Source organism: Eufriesea mexicana, unplaced genomic scaffold, assembly GCF_001483705.2.
Source record: "Eufriesea mexicana isolate 0111107269 unplaced genomic scaffold, ASM148370v2 scaffold76, whole genome shotgun sequence".
Taxonomy (NCBI): domain Eukaryota; kingdom Metazoa; phylum Arthropoda; class Insecta; order Hymenoptera; family Apidae; genus Eufriesea; species Eufriesea mexicana.
In genome coordinates, this window is record NW_016908289.1 from 2,616,590 (window position 1) to 2,632,345 (window position 15,756).

At 37.4% G+C, this 15,756-nt stretch overlaps 1 protein-coding gene across 1 annotated transcript in view; it reads left to right on the top strand.

Moving 5' to 3' along the window:
* The window catches only part of Ten-a (Teneurin-a transmembrane protein), a 137,545-nt gene that overhangs the window by 108,429 nt on the left and 13,360 nt on the right, over nucleotides 1-15,756 (top strand). Inside the window, exons 6-10 of the mRNA XM_017910654.1 lie at nucleotides 1,474-1,738; nucleotides 3,802-3,932; nucleotides 4,677-4,823; nucleotides 5,286-5,493; nucleotides 10,970-10,996. Coding sequence (XP_017766143.1) covers nucleotides 1,474-1,738; nucleotides 3,802-3,932; nucleotides 4,677-4,823; nucleotides 5,286-5,493; nucleotides 10,970-10,996 — 778 coding nt within the window. The remainder of the gene's footprint in view (nucleotides 1-1,473; nucleotides 1,739-3,801; nucleotides 3,933-4,676; nucleotides 4,824-5,285; nucleotides 5,494-10,969; nucleotides 10,997-15,756) is intronic.

A 15,756-nucleotide genomic window follows, 5' to 3' on the forward strand; every position in this document is an offset into this window, starting at 1 on the left:
CTCGGTATAACCTATAATGTAGTAATTGTTCAATGATTTCGCTTTTACGAATTAAATTTCGAATAATTTGATGATTAATCGCTAATAACTTTTGATGATGTTGTTAATAGGATCTGAAGAACACTTGCAGCCTTTTCTGGTATATTTCATTAGCAAAGTGTGAATATTTTAAGCGTTCATATTAATATCAGTTTCGAAAACAGTTGGAGGGCGAAAGTTTCTAGAGTAGTTTTACCCTTCAAACTGGAGGTTCTATGGGTAAAAAAGGTACGTGTCGTATAATTTCAACATAGGCCTTTTTACACGATTGCATAATTCTATGGGTCCTTGATAATAATGTCGATTGTCACTTCATACAAAAGTCATTTATACTGCGTGTTCCAATTTCCTGTAATACGACGTAATGTTATACCTGCAGAGGAGGATATACAATTATTACCTAAAGAAGGAAACCTAAACTTTCTTTATCTAAGCAGGAAAGTTTTTATTTGCAATATTTTCCTAATAAATTATAATGTAGAGTGATTTATTATAAAATGAATAAGTTTGTATCATATTCGTAATTAATATAATTCTCTTAAAAATATTTTAGTGCTTTCTGATGTAAATTTCATCGACTCGTTCGGTATAAGAATACCGGCGTATAACGGTAAACATTACTCCTATATTGGTTAGCAAATACTGCCGAGAGATGGCGCACAAGCAGTCCCGTAGCACATGAAGCGAATGGTGGCGTACAACGCATCGCCGGGACGCTTTGGAATTAAGTTTCATAATTTCCCCGGGGCAGCTGGGATCCGCAGGAATAATGCAATTGTTCCGATGCTATAATTTAAAAAGTTGGCCCATTCGTTGGTGCCTAGGGCGCAATCACCGACGACTACCTCCTCCGCGACCTTCTTCCGAAAGACTCCTTGTGTTCTTAAAAATAATGTTAAGTGTATTCATACCAGCAAGAGCTCGTTGGTAAAAATTGGAGATAGTTGTTATGTACGATAGTTTGGTTAAGTTTGTCAATAATACTGACGATTTGCTATGATATTATCTGTCGTTAGGTTTAGTTAGGTTAAGTTCAAGAATTTAAGACTTTTACACCCTGAATATATAGAATTGTCTCGCAACTCTCAGAATTGGATGAATTTCACCAATTTTACCCTTACATCTAACATAAAATAGTAAACTAATTGACAACATTTAAAACTGGAAGAAGTGGGAATTTTTTAATTATTTTTATAAATTCCACCAAATTTCATGTGTCTTTCTTTCTCTCTACATATTACCAAATATTTTCCTTTGAAAAAGTAGAATTCAATTTTATTAATTAATATACATATTCTACTAAATTTTGCAGATTTCTTCCTGTATATACAAATATTTGTCCCCTTTACATAATTTGATAAGCATAAATTATTGTAATTGTTACAGATATAATATATAACCTAAAATAAGGAATGTATTAATATTAAATTTCAGCTGATTGTCCCGATCCCAACTGCAGTGGCCATGGGGCCTGCGTTGCTGGCAAATGCTACTGCAAAGCAGGCTGGCAAGGTGAAAGGTGCAACCAGGTCGACCAGCAGGTATACCAATGTCTGCCTCGTTGCTCAGACCACGGCACGTACGACCTCGAATCCGGAAGCTGCATCTGCGAGGGACACTGGACCGGTGTGGACTGTTCACAACCAAGCTGTGGCCTCGATTGTGGACCACACGGAACCTGCGAACAAGGTTTTTGCAAGTCAGTACACGTTGTGCATCGCTACACTACCACATTTCCTGTTGTCGTCCTTTATTGGTCCTACGCGAATTTGAATTGGGTTACCTGGACGCGTCCTCGCATCCGGTGAGAAAAGCGATGCGTGTCCCCCTGACCCTTGCTCTTCAAACCCGTTTCTCGCTCTGGGTTAGGTTAGGAAGATTTATCCTGTCGTGGTTCGGATTACTTACTGTGCAGTTTTTCGGGTATTTCGTGGGTGAGGAAAAGTTGAAGGGGATTTTGCGGGTGGGTGACATTGGATATATACAGGGTGTCCTAGCAACGGTAGTACTTACTTGCTATGGCTTAGATGTATGTACCGATACATCAGCATCGGTGGTACGACCGATGAGGGGGTGATTCTACGCTGAAGAACAAATCGGGAATAAAGAATAAAATTTTTTCATTCGCAGCTTCGTTGTCGAGAAAATCGATTTTGAATATGCACCGAGTGCGCGTGCACTTAACTTTGGCTAAGAAGGATCGACCATGAGTATATCAAAGTCGATTTTCTCCATAGCGAAGCTTCCAATGAAAAAATTTTATTCTTTATTTTCGATTTGCTTTTTCACGTGGAATCACCCCCTTCCCGGTTATACTACCGTTACTGAGACACCCTGTATATCAAGATAAATTTAGGTTGCTTCGAAATAATTTGGAGGTTAGGTAAAAGTTTCTGCAGTGGATCTAATAGCAGGCTATGCAAATTAATGTCACGCAAAATGGTAAATTATCATCGATACAAAGTACAAACTCAATTTCAATAATTCAGAAATTCGGTTATCTTTCTTTTTTTCCAGCACTTTCACCCTAGGAATCTGCTTTGAAGGGATGCTAACTTTCACAACTGTGACTTTGATTAATTCAAATCCATTCACCCTTCGCTCGAAATACACCTCGGAGGCATCCAAAGCCTCTTCGGCCAAGTTTATCGTGACAAGTTAGCGACGATTTTCGAAAAAAAGAAAGAAGAAAAATATAAAAGTACCGGAATCCTAAGCAGCGGGGCAAGGGTAGGTGGCGTTAGAGTGCGGGGGCTAAAAATGAGTAAATTGTCGGCGGGATCGGAGGTACGAAAGTTGAGGCTAAGGAGGTGAAAAATTGCGAGAAAAAGGCTCTGTCTTAGGGTGGCTGCCAACTTATCACGACTCGAAGGACCGACCTCCCTTCCCGGCGTCCCTTTGTCAGAATCAAGGACGCGAAAGAGGATCTCCTTTCTCATATTCTAAAGCTGACGCCTCTCTCGTTCCTCCCTCTCTTGTTCCTTGAAAGAGCGTCTGTAAGCGCAAAAACTTTTCACTGCGGGAGGACTAGTTCGGAACTTAGCGGAACCCGTGTCCTTTTTCCGCTTTTCTGAAGGGTTCTGCGCGGAGGGAATCAATTTTGCATCGGGCGATAAACTTGAGCGCATCCTCCACCGGGAATTGTGCAGATCCCCTTGGGAACATGGTCCTGAATTATATCTTAATCCTTTGAGACTGGATTTTGATTTGCTTGTGAAGACGAAAGTTGAAAATTCGATATTTAACATAATAAGTAACGTAAATATTACATTATTCTATAATTTAAATATTACTTTGGTAAATTTTAAATTCACGTCTGATAGCAGAACAGTGATACGTAATAAGTAAGTCCAGTCCTTTGCACTGGACGATTTTTGGCTAGAAAAGAGTAGAAAGTCAAAGATTCTCTATTAAAAAACTAACAATACTTTTCTGAGTAGTAAATAAAGAATTTTATAATAATAGAATTGTAGAATTATTTAATTTCGATATTTTGCACACTGTTACATTGCATTAAATTTGATATATTAATTAATAACGATCTTCCAAATTTTATGAAATAGTGACTGAGGGTCACCTCTCGAGTGCAAAGGGATAATATGTACATACTAACAGGATGTGTATAGTTTCTTGTAAGTGATATACCTGAACAGTCGTTCATCGTGTAATTCTCAAATTTTTAATTGTCACAATTCTTCGATAAAAATTGTTCTACGCGATAGTGTACTAAAAGTTATTAAATTGTTTAACTACTTTTATCAGATGCAACGATGATTGGACTGGAACCAAATGTGACCAGAAACCGTGCGATCCACGTTGCGCGGAGCATGGTCAATGCAAGAATGGAACTTGCGTTTGCAGTCAAGGATGGAATGGTCGACATTGCACGCTGCGTAAGTAAAATGTCAATATCATTAATGATAATTAAACTCATAATCGTGATCGTTTATTCTCACGAAGTGGTAAATGTGGAACACTGGGTAATTATGGATTTCGGAGTTTGGCTGTTCGAAATTATCATTTTATTATTAATTATTGTTATATAATTTTATTTACTTAATCCTCGAAGTTATTATTCAAAACTTTCCGGGAACAAGTATTTTTGTGCTGTAATTATTTTTCATTTACATTATTTATTATTTCCTTATTATTGGTATGATATGTGGATCAACATTGCCTATCTAAAATGCAAAATTATATAAAAATACAAGTTGTAAAAAAGCTTATTTACAATGTTATACACAATTAGGGTGGTTAATTCGAAAATTAAGTCACGTTGAATATAGATTTTACGGGATTAAGTAGTAGAAACACGAATCGTACAAGTGGTAAGTAGTAGAAGTCAATGTTTCATCCGGCAAAAGAGTACGAGATTACTTTCAGTTGAATACTGAAGGTATTAAATAGCACTGTTACTTAACTATACTGTCATTTTGTTGTTTGCTTTTCTCCTACATGTTTTCTTTGTTTAGTTATGTAAAAAGAAAAAGAAACAGTTGTTTTAAGATATACAAAAATTAAATTGTTACGAATTTAAGATTCTAATTTGAATATCGGGAAAAGAATATTAATTTTTATTTGTCATGGATAATTACTTGATATCTTCTTCTAAACAATCACCGCCATTCCTTTAACAGCCGGATGCGAGAACGGATGTAGTCGCCATGGACTATGCACCCTGCAAGATGGCGAATACAGTTGCGAATGTTCAACAGACTGGGCGGGCAGGGATTGCAGTATACGATTGGAAATGAAATGTAATGATCTTACTGATAACGATCAGGGTAAGTGTAGAAGTATCGAAATCTTAATATGATAAAGTGTGTTTAATGAACCAATATTTTCTCTTATAGTAATATCTAACTTTCTTTTATTTTTCAAACAATTGGCAAGTCTTTGTAAGAAATCAGTTTTGTGCATAGAAATTGTAAGGACCGTAGTAGAATTTTAATATCCTTTGATATGAATTTCCATTATATGAAATTTCTCAAAGAATTCCCAAAACACTGAACGTTCTAAAATTCCAAAAATATCCTCCATTTAACAAATTTCCCTGGAATTTCAACGGAATTAACCAATTCCACCAAAGTTTCAAAATTCCAAATAGTTTCATCATGGTTGCAAAATTCCAGAGGAATTTCAAGGAATTCCAAGAAAATTTCAATTTTATCCATAAAGAAATTTTGCATAACATCTAATCCTGTTCTATTTAAGGAACGTTTAATCTAAGAAGTAATGTTTCTCAGATGGCATGATGGACTGTTCTGACAGCGAGTGCTGCTCGCACGTAGTTTGCGCAGATCATATCATGTGCCTTACTAGTAATAATCCCGTGGACGTCCTTCTCCGCAAACAACCGCCCAGCGTGACCGCGTCCTTTTACCAGCGCGTGAAATTCCTCATTGAGGAGAACAGCGTACAAAGCTACGCTCGTATGAACGATTACACCGAAAGGTAAGATCACTTCCTCTTACACGGTTTTACATTCAGTCAATCATTCTAATATTATAGAGGAACGCTTAGTTCTATATACTTTATTTTTACTACGTCTAACAGGATAATTGCGTTTAGGCAAGCGAGTGAGTCGTTGTCACGAGCTAATTGGAATTGAGCTAATTGGAAGTTTCAAAGAGAACGTTCTTCCTTCGCTGATCGAACAGCAAGATTATTGATCATATTGATTGTAAGAATTAAGGAGCTTGAAGGGGAAGACTCGACTGTGTCTCAGACTCTTGAAGTAAGAGATTTTGTTGGAAAGGAAGTTTTTAAGGTTTCGTTTTGGTAATTGAGAATTAAAATTAATCGTAAGTAATTGGTGGAAAGACTCGAAGGTTCTTTTAGAGAAATATTTTGTTCTTATCGTTACGTTTTATGCGTAAAATAGAAGTTTCAATCTAATTATCTCTGAATCGTTAATTAAAAGTTCTAAAAATATCAGGATTTGTACTAACATATTTGTTAGTATTTTAAAAATTCGAGAAGATTTTTACAACGATTTTATGTATTAAAGAAAGACGTGTATTTTGAATTACCATAGCGGAAATAACAAAATTCTCTAATCTCCAAAAGTCCCGAAGGTAGCATTCAGTCTCCCTATATGTATTTAATGCCATAGAATCTGAGAGTCCAAGAAACGTTAATTTTCAATGACAACGACTTACTCGTTTAATAATCGTCGATACACGTACCGTTTAACTAACAAAAAGAAACGAATTGAACAAGTATAGCTGCGTGTCATAGTTTCTGGCCTTTTACAATTCTCGAATGCGTTGACATATTACGCGGCTGTTACTTTCCTCGTTTTTATCATCCACGAGAACTGCGTAGATCATTGATTTAATTCAGAAGAGACGGTTTTTCGTTCGCCCATACGGTACGTTCGTGATGTGTTTCACATGAAATAGGTCGGGAATATATGTATATACATATGTGCAGTGTATGTTATATACATGGAAAAATAAGAGAGAAGCATCGTATCATTCGAGAAGCGCAACGTGTTTGAACACACACGGACGATGGTTCTGCCGAAGAGTTTTGTTTACGTGGTTCATTTTTTGTTTTTTCCCACGAAGCTTCACGATGGGGCAAAATATCGCAGGAGAGAATCCTTCTGCTTGCACAGTTTTCGCAAATCTTGTTTTGCTGCATCTATCTGTTCTGAAAGAAAATGATTGAATTATTCAAAAAGCAGTGATATTTTTTTTATCAACGTAGACACGAATAAAATCAAAATTTCTTAAAAAATAATACGCATAGTAAGTACCAAATACCATTAGATTTCGAGTTTCAAATATTTGTCCTTAGTTCTCCATTTTTCTTTTTTTTTTCTTTTTTTGAATACGTCACAATTAAGATGTAAAAGAGTAAAATGGGAAGGTTGTAATTTAAAGATATTCTTTCGTTAAAATCTATTCTTTTACTCGAGTGTCGTTTTCCCCATCGTGAGCGACTTTTTAATGACAAAAAAAAAACGAGTAAGGAAGAAAAAAGAGATTCAATTAGATTTACTTGTACCGCCATGCCAAACAATCCGGTATATCCATGACAGCTGAATTATCAAGAGAGCCCCCGGTGGGTGACAACCCCGCCAACCCTCTAACCATCCTATTCCTCGTGTTTCACCCCCTCCCTCCCCCGAATGCCGAACGCGTCACTGATCATCTCGGTAGCATTGTCGATCAAAGGAGCTTCCTCGCGTGCAGCGTCTGATATTAATTACTTGCAATTTAGTCCTGTCTCATGCCACACAATGAATCTTGTCTTGCGAAGGATCTCCCGACTAATCACGTTTTGGAAATACCCCTTTCGAGAAACTAGACAGATCAAATTCTTTTTAATGATCCATCATTTGGTATAGCATTAAAGTGGAAGTACAGATAGTCATGAATGAAACAGTCTTGTTAAATGGAGTTCTAAAGTTGTTCGTTAATCTGCAATATAGTTATATAATGTTATAGTTGATATGCAATATGATTCTTTCTTTACTTACATTACTTTTGGACATTCTTTTTAGTTATATTTATTATATCACTAATAGTAATAACGTTATTCCATGGTAAAGGATTAAATTAAAATCAAATCGGTGTCAAAAGATATTAAGTTCAGTTGAGTAAATAGCAATGAGAAAATGAATTGCTATTTTGAATATCCAGCCATATATAAAGTAATTTTAGAACTCCTTTTATTAAAACTCTTCAGTCACTTGCAAAATGCAAATTACACTTTGCACCTAGTGGGTTTAGTTGGATAAACCAGTGCTTTATTTTCCATACGTTAACAAAGTCATCCAATAGGATATTATCCTTCGTGTCACATAACCTACAAAGTAAATAAACCGTTCTGGTTATGAGCATATTACTCGCGCACCTGTTCCTTGCAATGCATAAAGAAGTAGTAGCAGTTTCATCAGAGTATCTCACAACTATCATATGTTCCGTCGGTAACTAGGTGAGCAAATAAAAGCGAGAAATAAACTTACACGCGTGACGGTCAGTGTCCTTTGTTCGACATTGATGAAGATTTGCTCGGGATGCGTGCTGACCGACGCATCGGAGCAACAGCGAGCGCATTTCGGGGGATTCGTGTATTTTGTCTAGTGTTTATCCTCTGTGTGTACCCTGCCACCACCAGATCACCATTCACCCTACAGCCGAAGACCGAAAGAGGCTCCGTTCTACGTACAGACTCTGAAATACAAACAAAAAAGATACGTCAAAGAGAAAAAAGGACAAAGAGATATTCAAGAAGTCTGTACGCGGAGAAAATGTTCGAGAGACTCGATTTTCGGTATTCTCGATCGGTAACAACGGATGTTAAGTTATCCGCGTGAAGTTTTTTTTAACGTACAGTTTCCAGGCACCGCGTTGTTTCGTAAACAAGCGCGCATTACGAACAGAGTATACTAACTTACCTTCGAACGGTAACGCGATAAGCAGACCGTGTCGTTTTCCAAATTTCTCTTGTGACTTACCAGCTATTTCGGCCATTTGTTTAAGCAGTTCACCGACAATGGAAGATTCATAGATAAAGCGCACGGGGGCGGTCGAGTTTCGGTATTCATCTAACCTCACTTTCTCGCAAACGTGAAATCAGCATATTGCTCTTTCGAATCGTGCTAACGCGAAAGATACTTGAAAGAAAAACAATGAATCCCGGGAGTCGATCATCCCCGAGTAAAATTATTTCTAGAAATGGTAGACACAAGTTTGAAATCTGTCGCGGTTCGGTCGCTTTTCTCGCGCGTCCACTCGCAGTCCTTCGCCTCGAATGGAACATTCTGCATATGATACACGACAGTTCCGTGTGTGTCCGAGAAAGAGACGTCCGGAGAGCGGAACGGAAGTTTGTTTTGGATCTGTAGTAGTGTCCATTGTTTCGTTGCGGTATTGATCAGCGACTTTCTCCGAGCACCCTTGCTGCCGCCTTGAAACGCTTCTTCCATTTCGATCCAAACGGATAACATGCTTTTTTGTGTGCTTGACGTACGCAGCAATTTTGCTTGAAAGGCTGCGTGTCCATCGTTTTTGGGTTAGAAAAATACCATAAACTTTTATAGTTTGTTTTATCGCATAATAAAATTGGGATTTCTCTTTTTAAGTACAAGGAATCATAGGATATCGTTTGAATTATGGTTGGAAATGAAATGGTTCTTTGTAAACGAAGTAAGCGAAAGTTACATATCGAATTTTTCAAACATCTTAGAGGAAAAAAGAGTATTATTGTCAGACTATTACTGTGTTTGATTAAAACCTGACATTTTTAATAATTTTTATTTTTTATTTGACCAAATTTCAGGTATTTTGGAATGGATAACTTAATTTCAATGGAATGTCACAATGGAGATAATAGCTAACTAAAAGAATATTTTATGAGACAAAGTAGTAATGATATGTGAGGCAATTATGGACATTGAGACGGATTTCAGTTTTTCATTTCAGTTGAGAACTTCTAATTTTTACAACTTCAAATTGGTTTAAGGAAAATTAATTCCTGTCTGCATTTTAAATGCAAAGTTGTTACAAGATAACAGTGAATTCACATAAAAAACAAATATGAAGCTTATTGGACCAAATTCAATTGTCTCCTATCGCTTTCTCAATTTTTAAAATTTTTTAATTTTTTAATTTGTAGAGACACCATGTACATGAATATTAGAACACATGCTAGTAAGATGAGCCAAAGACGTTCCTGAAGATTGACGCATGCCTACAAAGAATCATCATTTTCCAACCATTACAGTAGTAAATATCTTAAAATCAGTTGAAAGCAAAACAACGTAGCCAAAGATCAAAGAGTAGGTTACAATTAGTAGCAGTGAAATAAGTCGGTCACTGGGTAGGCAAATTTTTCGCTAGAAGGAAAATAGGGTGCATTCTCTGGAACAAGCAAGAGAGTCCTATTTCTCACTTTTTCTTCGAATGGAATCTTGGGTGGACAGACAGCATACAAGTATCCCGGTGAATCAGAAATTCAGGCTGGCATCGGGATTGCTCGGACAGCGTAATCAATATTCGAAGATCGTCTGCCGACATGGCAGTCCAGCTCCGATGGAATCTCTCCTCATTGTCAGTTCGAGGCTCAGCTTCGACGAGCGACGCGATAAGAGGATCCTTCGAGCGACGCCGTTACTCTCGACTCCTCGATACGGGGCGAATGTCGAATCGACGTTGAGTCGAGAATGTTGAATTCCGAACGAAACGACGGCTATGTCTCGTTAACGCGTGTGTATTACCCGTTCCGAATACATCGATCACGCCAAGACGCTGGTGCTCTCCATCTCTTTCTCTCTTTACTCTGTCTCTATATTTACATATACATATATATATATCTACTTATATAATGTATATATATACATGCATACATATATACGCGTATGTATATATATACACGTGTATAATCGTATATATACAGATATGTGTGCGTAGTTTCCAACTTGTGTCTGTCACGTGTATTACCACTCTATGTTGAATGAGTCTGCGAGTGACTGCGTTCATGTTGCGTGGCTGACGAAGACCGCGTGTGTGATGGGTACGCTTGATTAGTGTGTGTCTACGTCTATTGTTTCTGTAACGGCGTGCGGAACATTGCAATGGAGCATTCGATTTTCACCGCGAAACTGGCGCGTACGCGCTGAAATTTGGCGCGAAGGGTGAAAGGTGGGGATATCGATCGGGAAATGGACACAGATCCACGGAATTTCATCTCTGTCGAGACGTTTGAAAAGAAAAATTCGGAATAACGATTATGAATTATCGGTGGCGTGAAAATTTGCGACGCGGGAAAGAGCGAAAATCGCGCGAGAGAAATGATTATGCGTAAAGGTGATTGCTCACGCAATGCTGCGTACGCACGTCCGTTTTTTTGCCCGCAAACGTGGGTTCTGTGACCGTGGTAACGCCCTTTCTTCTCGTTGGTTTTTTCCCACACGTAGTACGTTCTGGAGTTCCTTTACACCGCGGTAAGTTGCAGCTCAAGCTCTCTCGCTAATCGTTCATTAATCCAAAAAAAAAAGAAACAAATATTTTTTTTTTTAATGAAAGAAAAAAGCAAGAAAAAAGTACCATCTATTTGCTCGTTTCGCTCGTAACATTCATCTTACATGTTTTTTCGTATGTCCCATTATATGTAATCTATCTATCTATATATGTATACGTATGTTCATACCCTTAGCCTGCGTATCACGTCTTTCTTTTTGTCTATCTCTGTTTCAGTTATTGTTTTTGTCTTTGTCTCTCTATACATCACTTTTTCTTGCTCTTTCCATATATCTTTTCTGTTCTATTGTCCCTGGTTCAGCCTGTTATCGACTCAGTTACATTACTAATTATGTTTGCCAGTGTTTGATCATACCTCGCTTGTTCGACTCGTCACTCTGTCCTCTGAAAACCCCCTGTATTCTTTTTTTTTTTAATCGCTGTCTATCGTCTCCCTTGTTTTGCCCTCTATTGCTCTGCCCCCCTCTATCCTTGTTCGCTCTGTCATTCTTTTTCTTTTTCTTCCTATGTCTACCTATGTCTACCTGCGTATTCGTTTCTGTCATCTTTGATCGAATGGCTGTCGCTTGCCCCTCGCATAAAAACGAATTTCGATATGGTTCGGTGATTCAGAATCGTTAATCTCACCTTTACACTATATAAAAAATTTGGGTATTCGATAATCGAACAAAATGTATCTCGTTAGTTTAATAGTCCAGTTCAGCTCCGTAGTTAGGGTAAATTCGAAACTTAAATCTTAGTTCCTTTGGCCTCTAATTTAGGGATTTTGTTCGGTCGGTAATAAAACGATCTCTTTTATCGATAACCTCTGAGCAAGAAAAGTCGCGTGTTGCGAGCACAGCCACAGCCAAAAGGTCGAGCACTCTCTTCACGCCTACATTGAAAGTAAAATCGTGTCTCTGTGTTATCTGTGATATGTCATCGGATGATCGTTGTTTATAACCTTGCCGTTATGTCCGACCTTCTCTCTCTTTCTCTCTTTCTTCCACTGTCACTTTTGTTCTGTTCTTTCTCTGTTGTTCTGTTTGTGTATTGTCATCTTGTCCTGTTTAGCGCTGAGTTCTTAGCTACTATTACTACGATCACCCTATATACCGTACCGGCCAAACCAAGTAATAGTATGTTTGAGAATCGTGTACTTTTTTACGTAACGATATATATCCTGTCTGGTCTTGTGTTGTTTTTGTGTTGCCAGGCTTGCACTTTTTTATGTACGTTGTGTATTTCATACCCCCTTGTTGAATTTGTCTCTAGTGACTTTTTGTCCCCTAGCATCTTACACGAACGCTGACTATTTGCGCGCCTCTTGCGTCAAGACATATATATTCTTGCGTTCCATTTTTTTGTTCAATTGTTCCTTTCCGTCGTTTATCGTATTAACCTGATGACATAAAATATACATCATATATATATATCTATATATAAAATACATACATTTGCGCAGAGGAGATATAATCGTATGAAATAAAACCAGATATAAAATATATATAACACGACGATGAAAACGAGAATGAGAAACGTATTCACGTCACGTTGCTTTGTTCCGAATCGACGGATCGGTAATAATTACGAAATCGGAACCGTTCAGCACACAGCTTTATGATACATAATATGATACGAAGGACCCGTACGTCCAATCCCTCCCTTGTCCCTTGTCTACGTCTGTTATCACCTGTCTACAATGTGCCAATAACCTCGTTACACCCAAAGCCCTGTGTCTGTCTTTAACCGATCCGTGCTATCTACCCACCGAAAGTATATCTCATACCAAAACACGACAGAAACCCTCTTTTTGAGAAGATCGATTTTGTCCGTATCCGTCCGTAGTTCACACCGAAGCCGGAAATAATTTCTCATAGTTCAGAAGACGGCAAGTGATTTTCTTCGAGTAATAATTCGCGGTTTGAATGTTTCGATTTTATACAAAGATTTGAAAAAGAGAAAAAGAAGAGATAATTTTTGATAAAATTGTTCGAGCATGTGGTATCATAATCGCGAACGGGAGATAAACGAATATCTAAAGGAAAGAAAGAAAGAAGAATTTTCGAGAAAAAAAAGAAGAAGAAAAGAGAAGGTAGAAAGAGGAAAGTCGTTGACACGTTTGAAAGTTGCGCGCGCGCGCGGGAGGAAAAGAAAAATGACGCGATGAAAGATGTCGTATCGTCTAGTCATGCAGCGAGAAGGAGAAAAATTCCAAGCTAAGAGAGACAGAATTCGGCATTGCATCGGGGAGTATATCGCGATCTCTCTGTCGAGACACCGTTCGTTCTTTTATTTCCTTTCTTTACTGTTTTCCTTTGTTTTTCTACGTTTCTATTATTCAGTCTTGCACACGTCTAGGTTCGGTGCTCGCCGCCAGATGTCGGTGTGTCTCGAGATTGATCTACATATATATACATACAGAATATATCACGTATATATCTGTTTCTCTTTTCTTTCCGTTTCGTTCTTTCGATTCGGTTGGAACTGTTTTGCGTTTCCTTTTTATACCATTCACTATGGTTTTGGATTTTTCTTCTTTTTACCAGTAGTGACGACTGTGCCTGCCACCTTGCTGTGCTCGTGCTTGGAGGATCAGCACCTCGGTAATGTTTGATCCCCAAGTTGCTGAAGGAACAAGAACGGTGGCATGGTGCGCGCAACCGGAAGTGCGCGGCTTTGGTTGCTTTCCGACACGATGTGATCGAATTATGCGATCGTTTGCCCATTCGACGATCCGAATATCGTCGTACTCTCGATTCACGGGGGAATGTGTGGATCCTCCAAGAGCGAATCATGCCCCATACGCAATCCCTTAGGAGAATAGAAGAATATATTTTTGTAACGTGAAAATAATTGGGAAAATATATAATGGAGAATGAGTCTGAAAAAATGTCTATATGATTGGAGGGGAAAATCTAGAATTAAAACAATGTTGAAGATATCATGGAAAATTGATTATCAGATTCTGTAATAAATCAATCGAGATAAATTACCTCTGTCAACATGATGTTGTTAGGAAATCTTTTGTCACAAATATTTCCCTTGATTTTGGAAATGGTAAATGTTTGATGTAAATATTTAAGCATCCCTCTAGACTCATGTCACGTATGTAGATAAAAATATTCCATTTGACGATCTGTAACGAATTATCATTGTTAAAATATATTAATATAGAATTTTTACATTATAGTAAATAGTCAAAGTTCAAATGTGAAGATACAATTCTATACAAAGTCGCAATTTTATTTAAATACACGTATATTATATTAAATGAAGATATTCAGTTGTAAATTATCTATTTAATTATAAGAATATTGAGAATAATAATTTCATTAATCATTATGATTTTTCAGTGTTACTAAATCTCAAGTTTCAGCCTTGCAAACATTGCATATATCAAATCTCACTATTTTCTTATTATTCAGTGTATATATTTAGCACTTGTTAATAATGATTAATAACTTATGTTAATATAATACACAATCTCTATATATTTGTCACACAGCATCCTCCAATCGAATATTTTTATACGATTTTTTACTGAGTATGCAACCACGAATCTTACTAGCGTTGTGGTTCAGTCGGACATTAAATGAGGTTAAGTTCGAACGCGCGTACCTTGAATTCTTGAATTCGTAACAAGCTTGAAATTACAATCTTGGCATAAATTTGTATAATTTCGATAGATACGATACTTGCTTCCGATTTTTCATTCGAATCAGTGTCCTGGAAGAAAATACAAAGGTGTAATTAAGTATCGCTATGTACAATATTCTCGTTCGTAAGCGTTGTTATACTCCTCATTAGACGACGCACGATATAACAAGCTCCGTACGTATGCATCCGATACACAGCATATTCTCTATATATTATTATTACCATCATCATTATTATTATTGTTATTATCTTACCTACCTACATCGATCTCATTATATTCAGCACTATACACAAATCGCTTAAAATATTCAGCTTCAACATACTCCAACTTTAATATATCGCAGATAATCCAGCCCTGAAAATTATTACGTACATATTTTTCATTGCCTTTATTACGTATCTATTTATACATGATTATATATGCATGCAGTTCTACTCTCACGAAAGTTAACCACCCGTCCTTTATTTATTATTATTATTACCTGCCTCAGGTCGATCGTGTTCTTTTTTGCTCCCGAATTGACAATCTGCTCGATACTTGAAAAAAAAAAAATAAACTACCCACGATCAAGCCAAAAAAAAAAAAAAAAAAAAAAAAAAAAAAAAAAACATAACCTCTAAAGAATGCAACCATGAACAAAATACCATGCAAATTGCAAGAAAGTGAATGTGACTGAAAGAAAATGTTCCCGCGTCGTTGCCAATACGATACGCGACAGTTATCCAAGCCCGACCGAGAAATTGACACCGGCGACATCTGGTTTGGCGCGTACATACGGCGCCGCCTATTGTTCCGTTTGTAAAATCAATTTGTATCGCTTCTGGATTCGACGAGAGGCATTAGCTCCTCTTGTGCGAGCTAACGCGGCCGGTAAATGCCGGTTCGAATAGAGTTGCGGATTGTATTGGCAGCGAAGTGAGAATATTGGATCGCATTGAACCGTTGACCGCGGAAGCTGATTTGACAGACAGAATCGATTGTTCGCGCTTTCGACGTCTGTGCCTTGGGATATATACATTGGACAATCGAAATTTTAGTGGACAATTTCCTTTTTCTTTTTTTTTTTTTTTTTTTTTTTTTTTT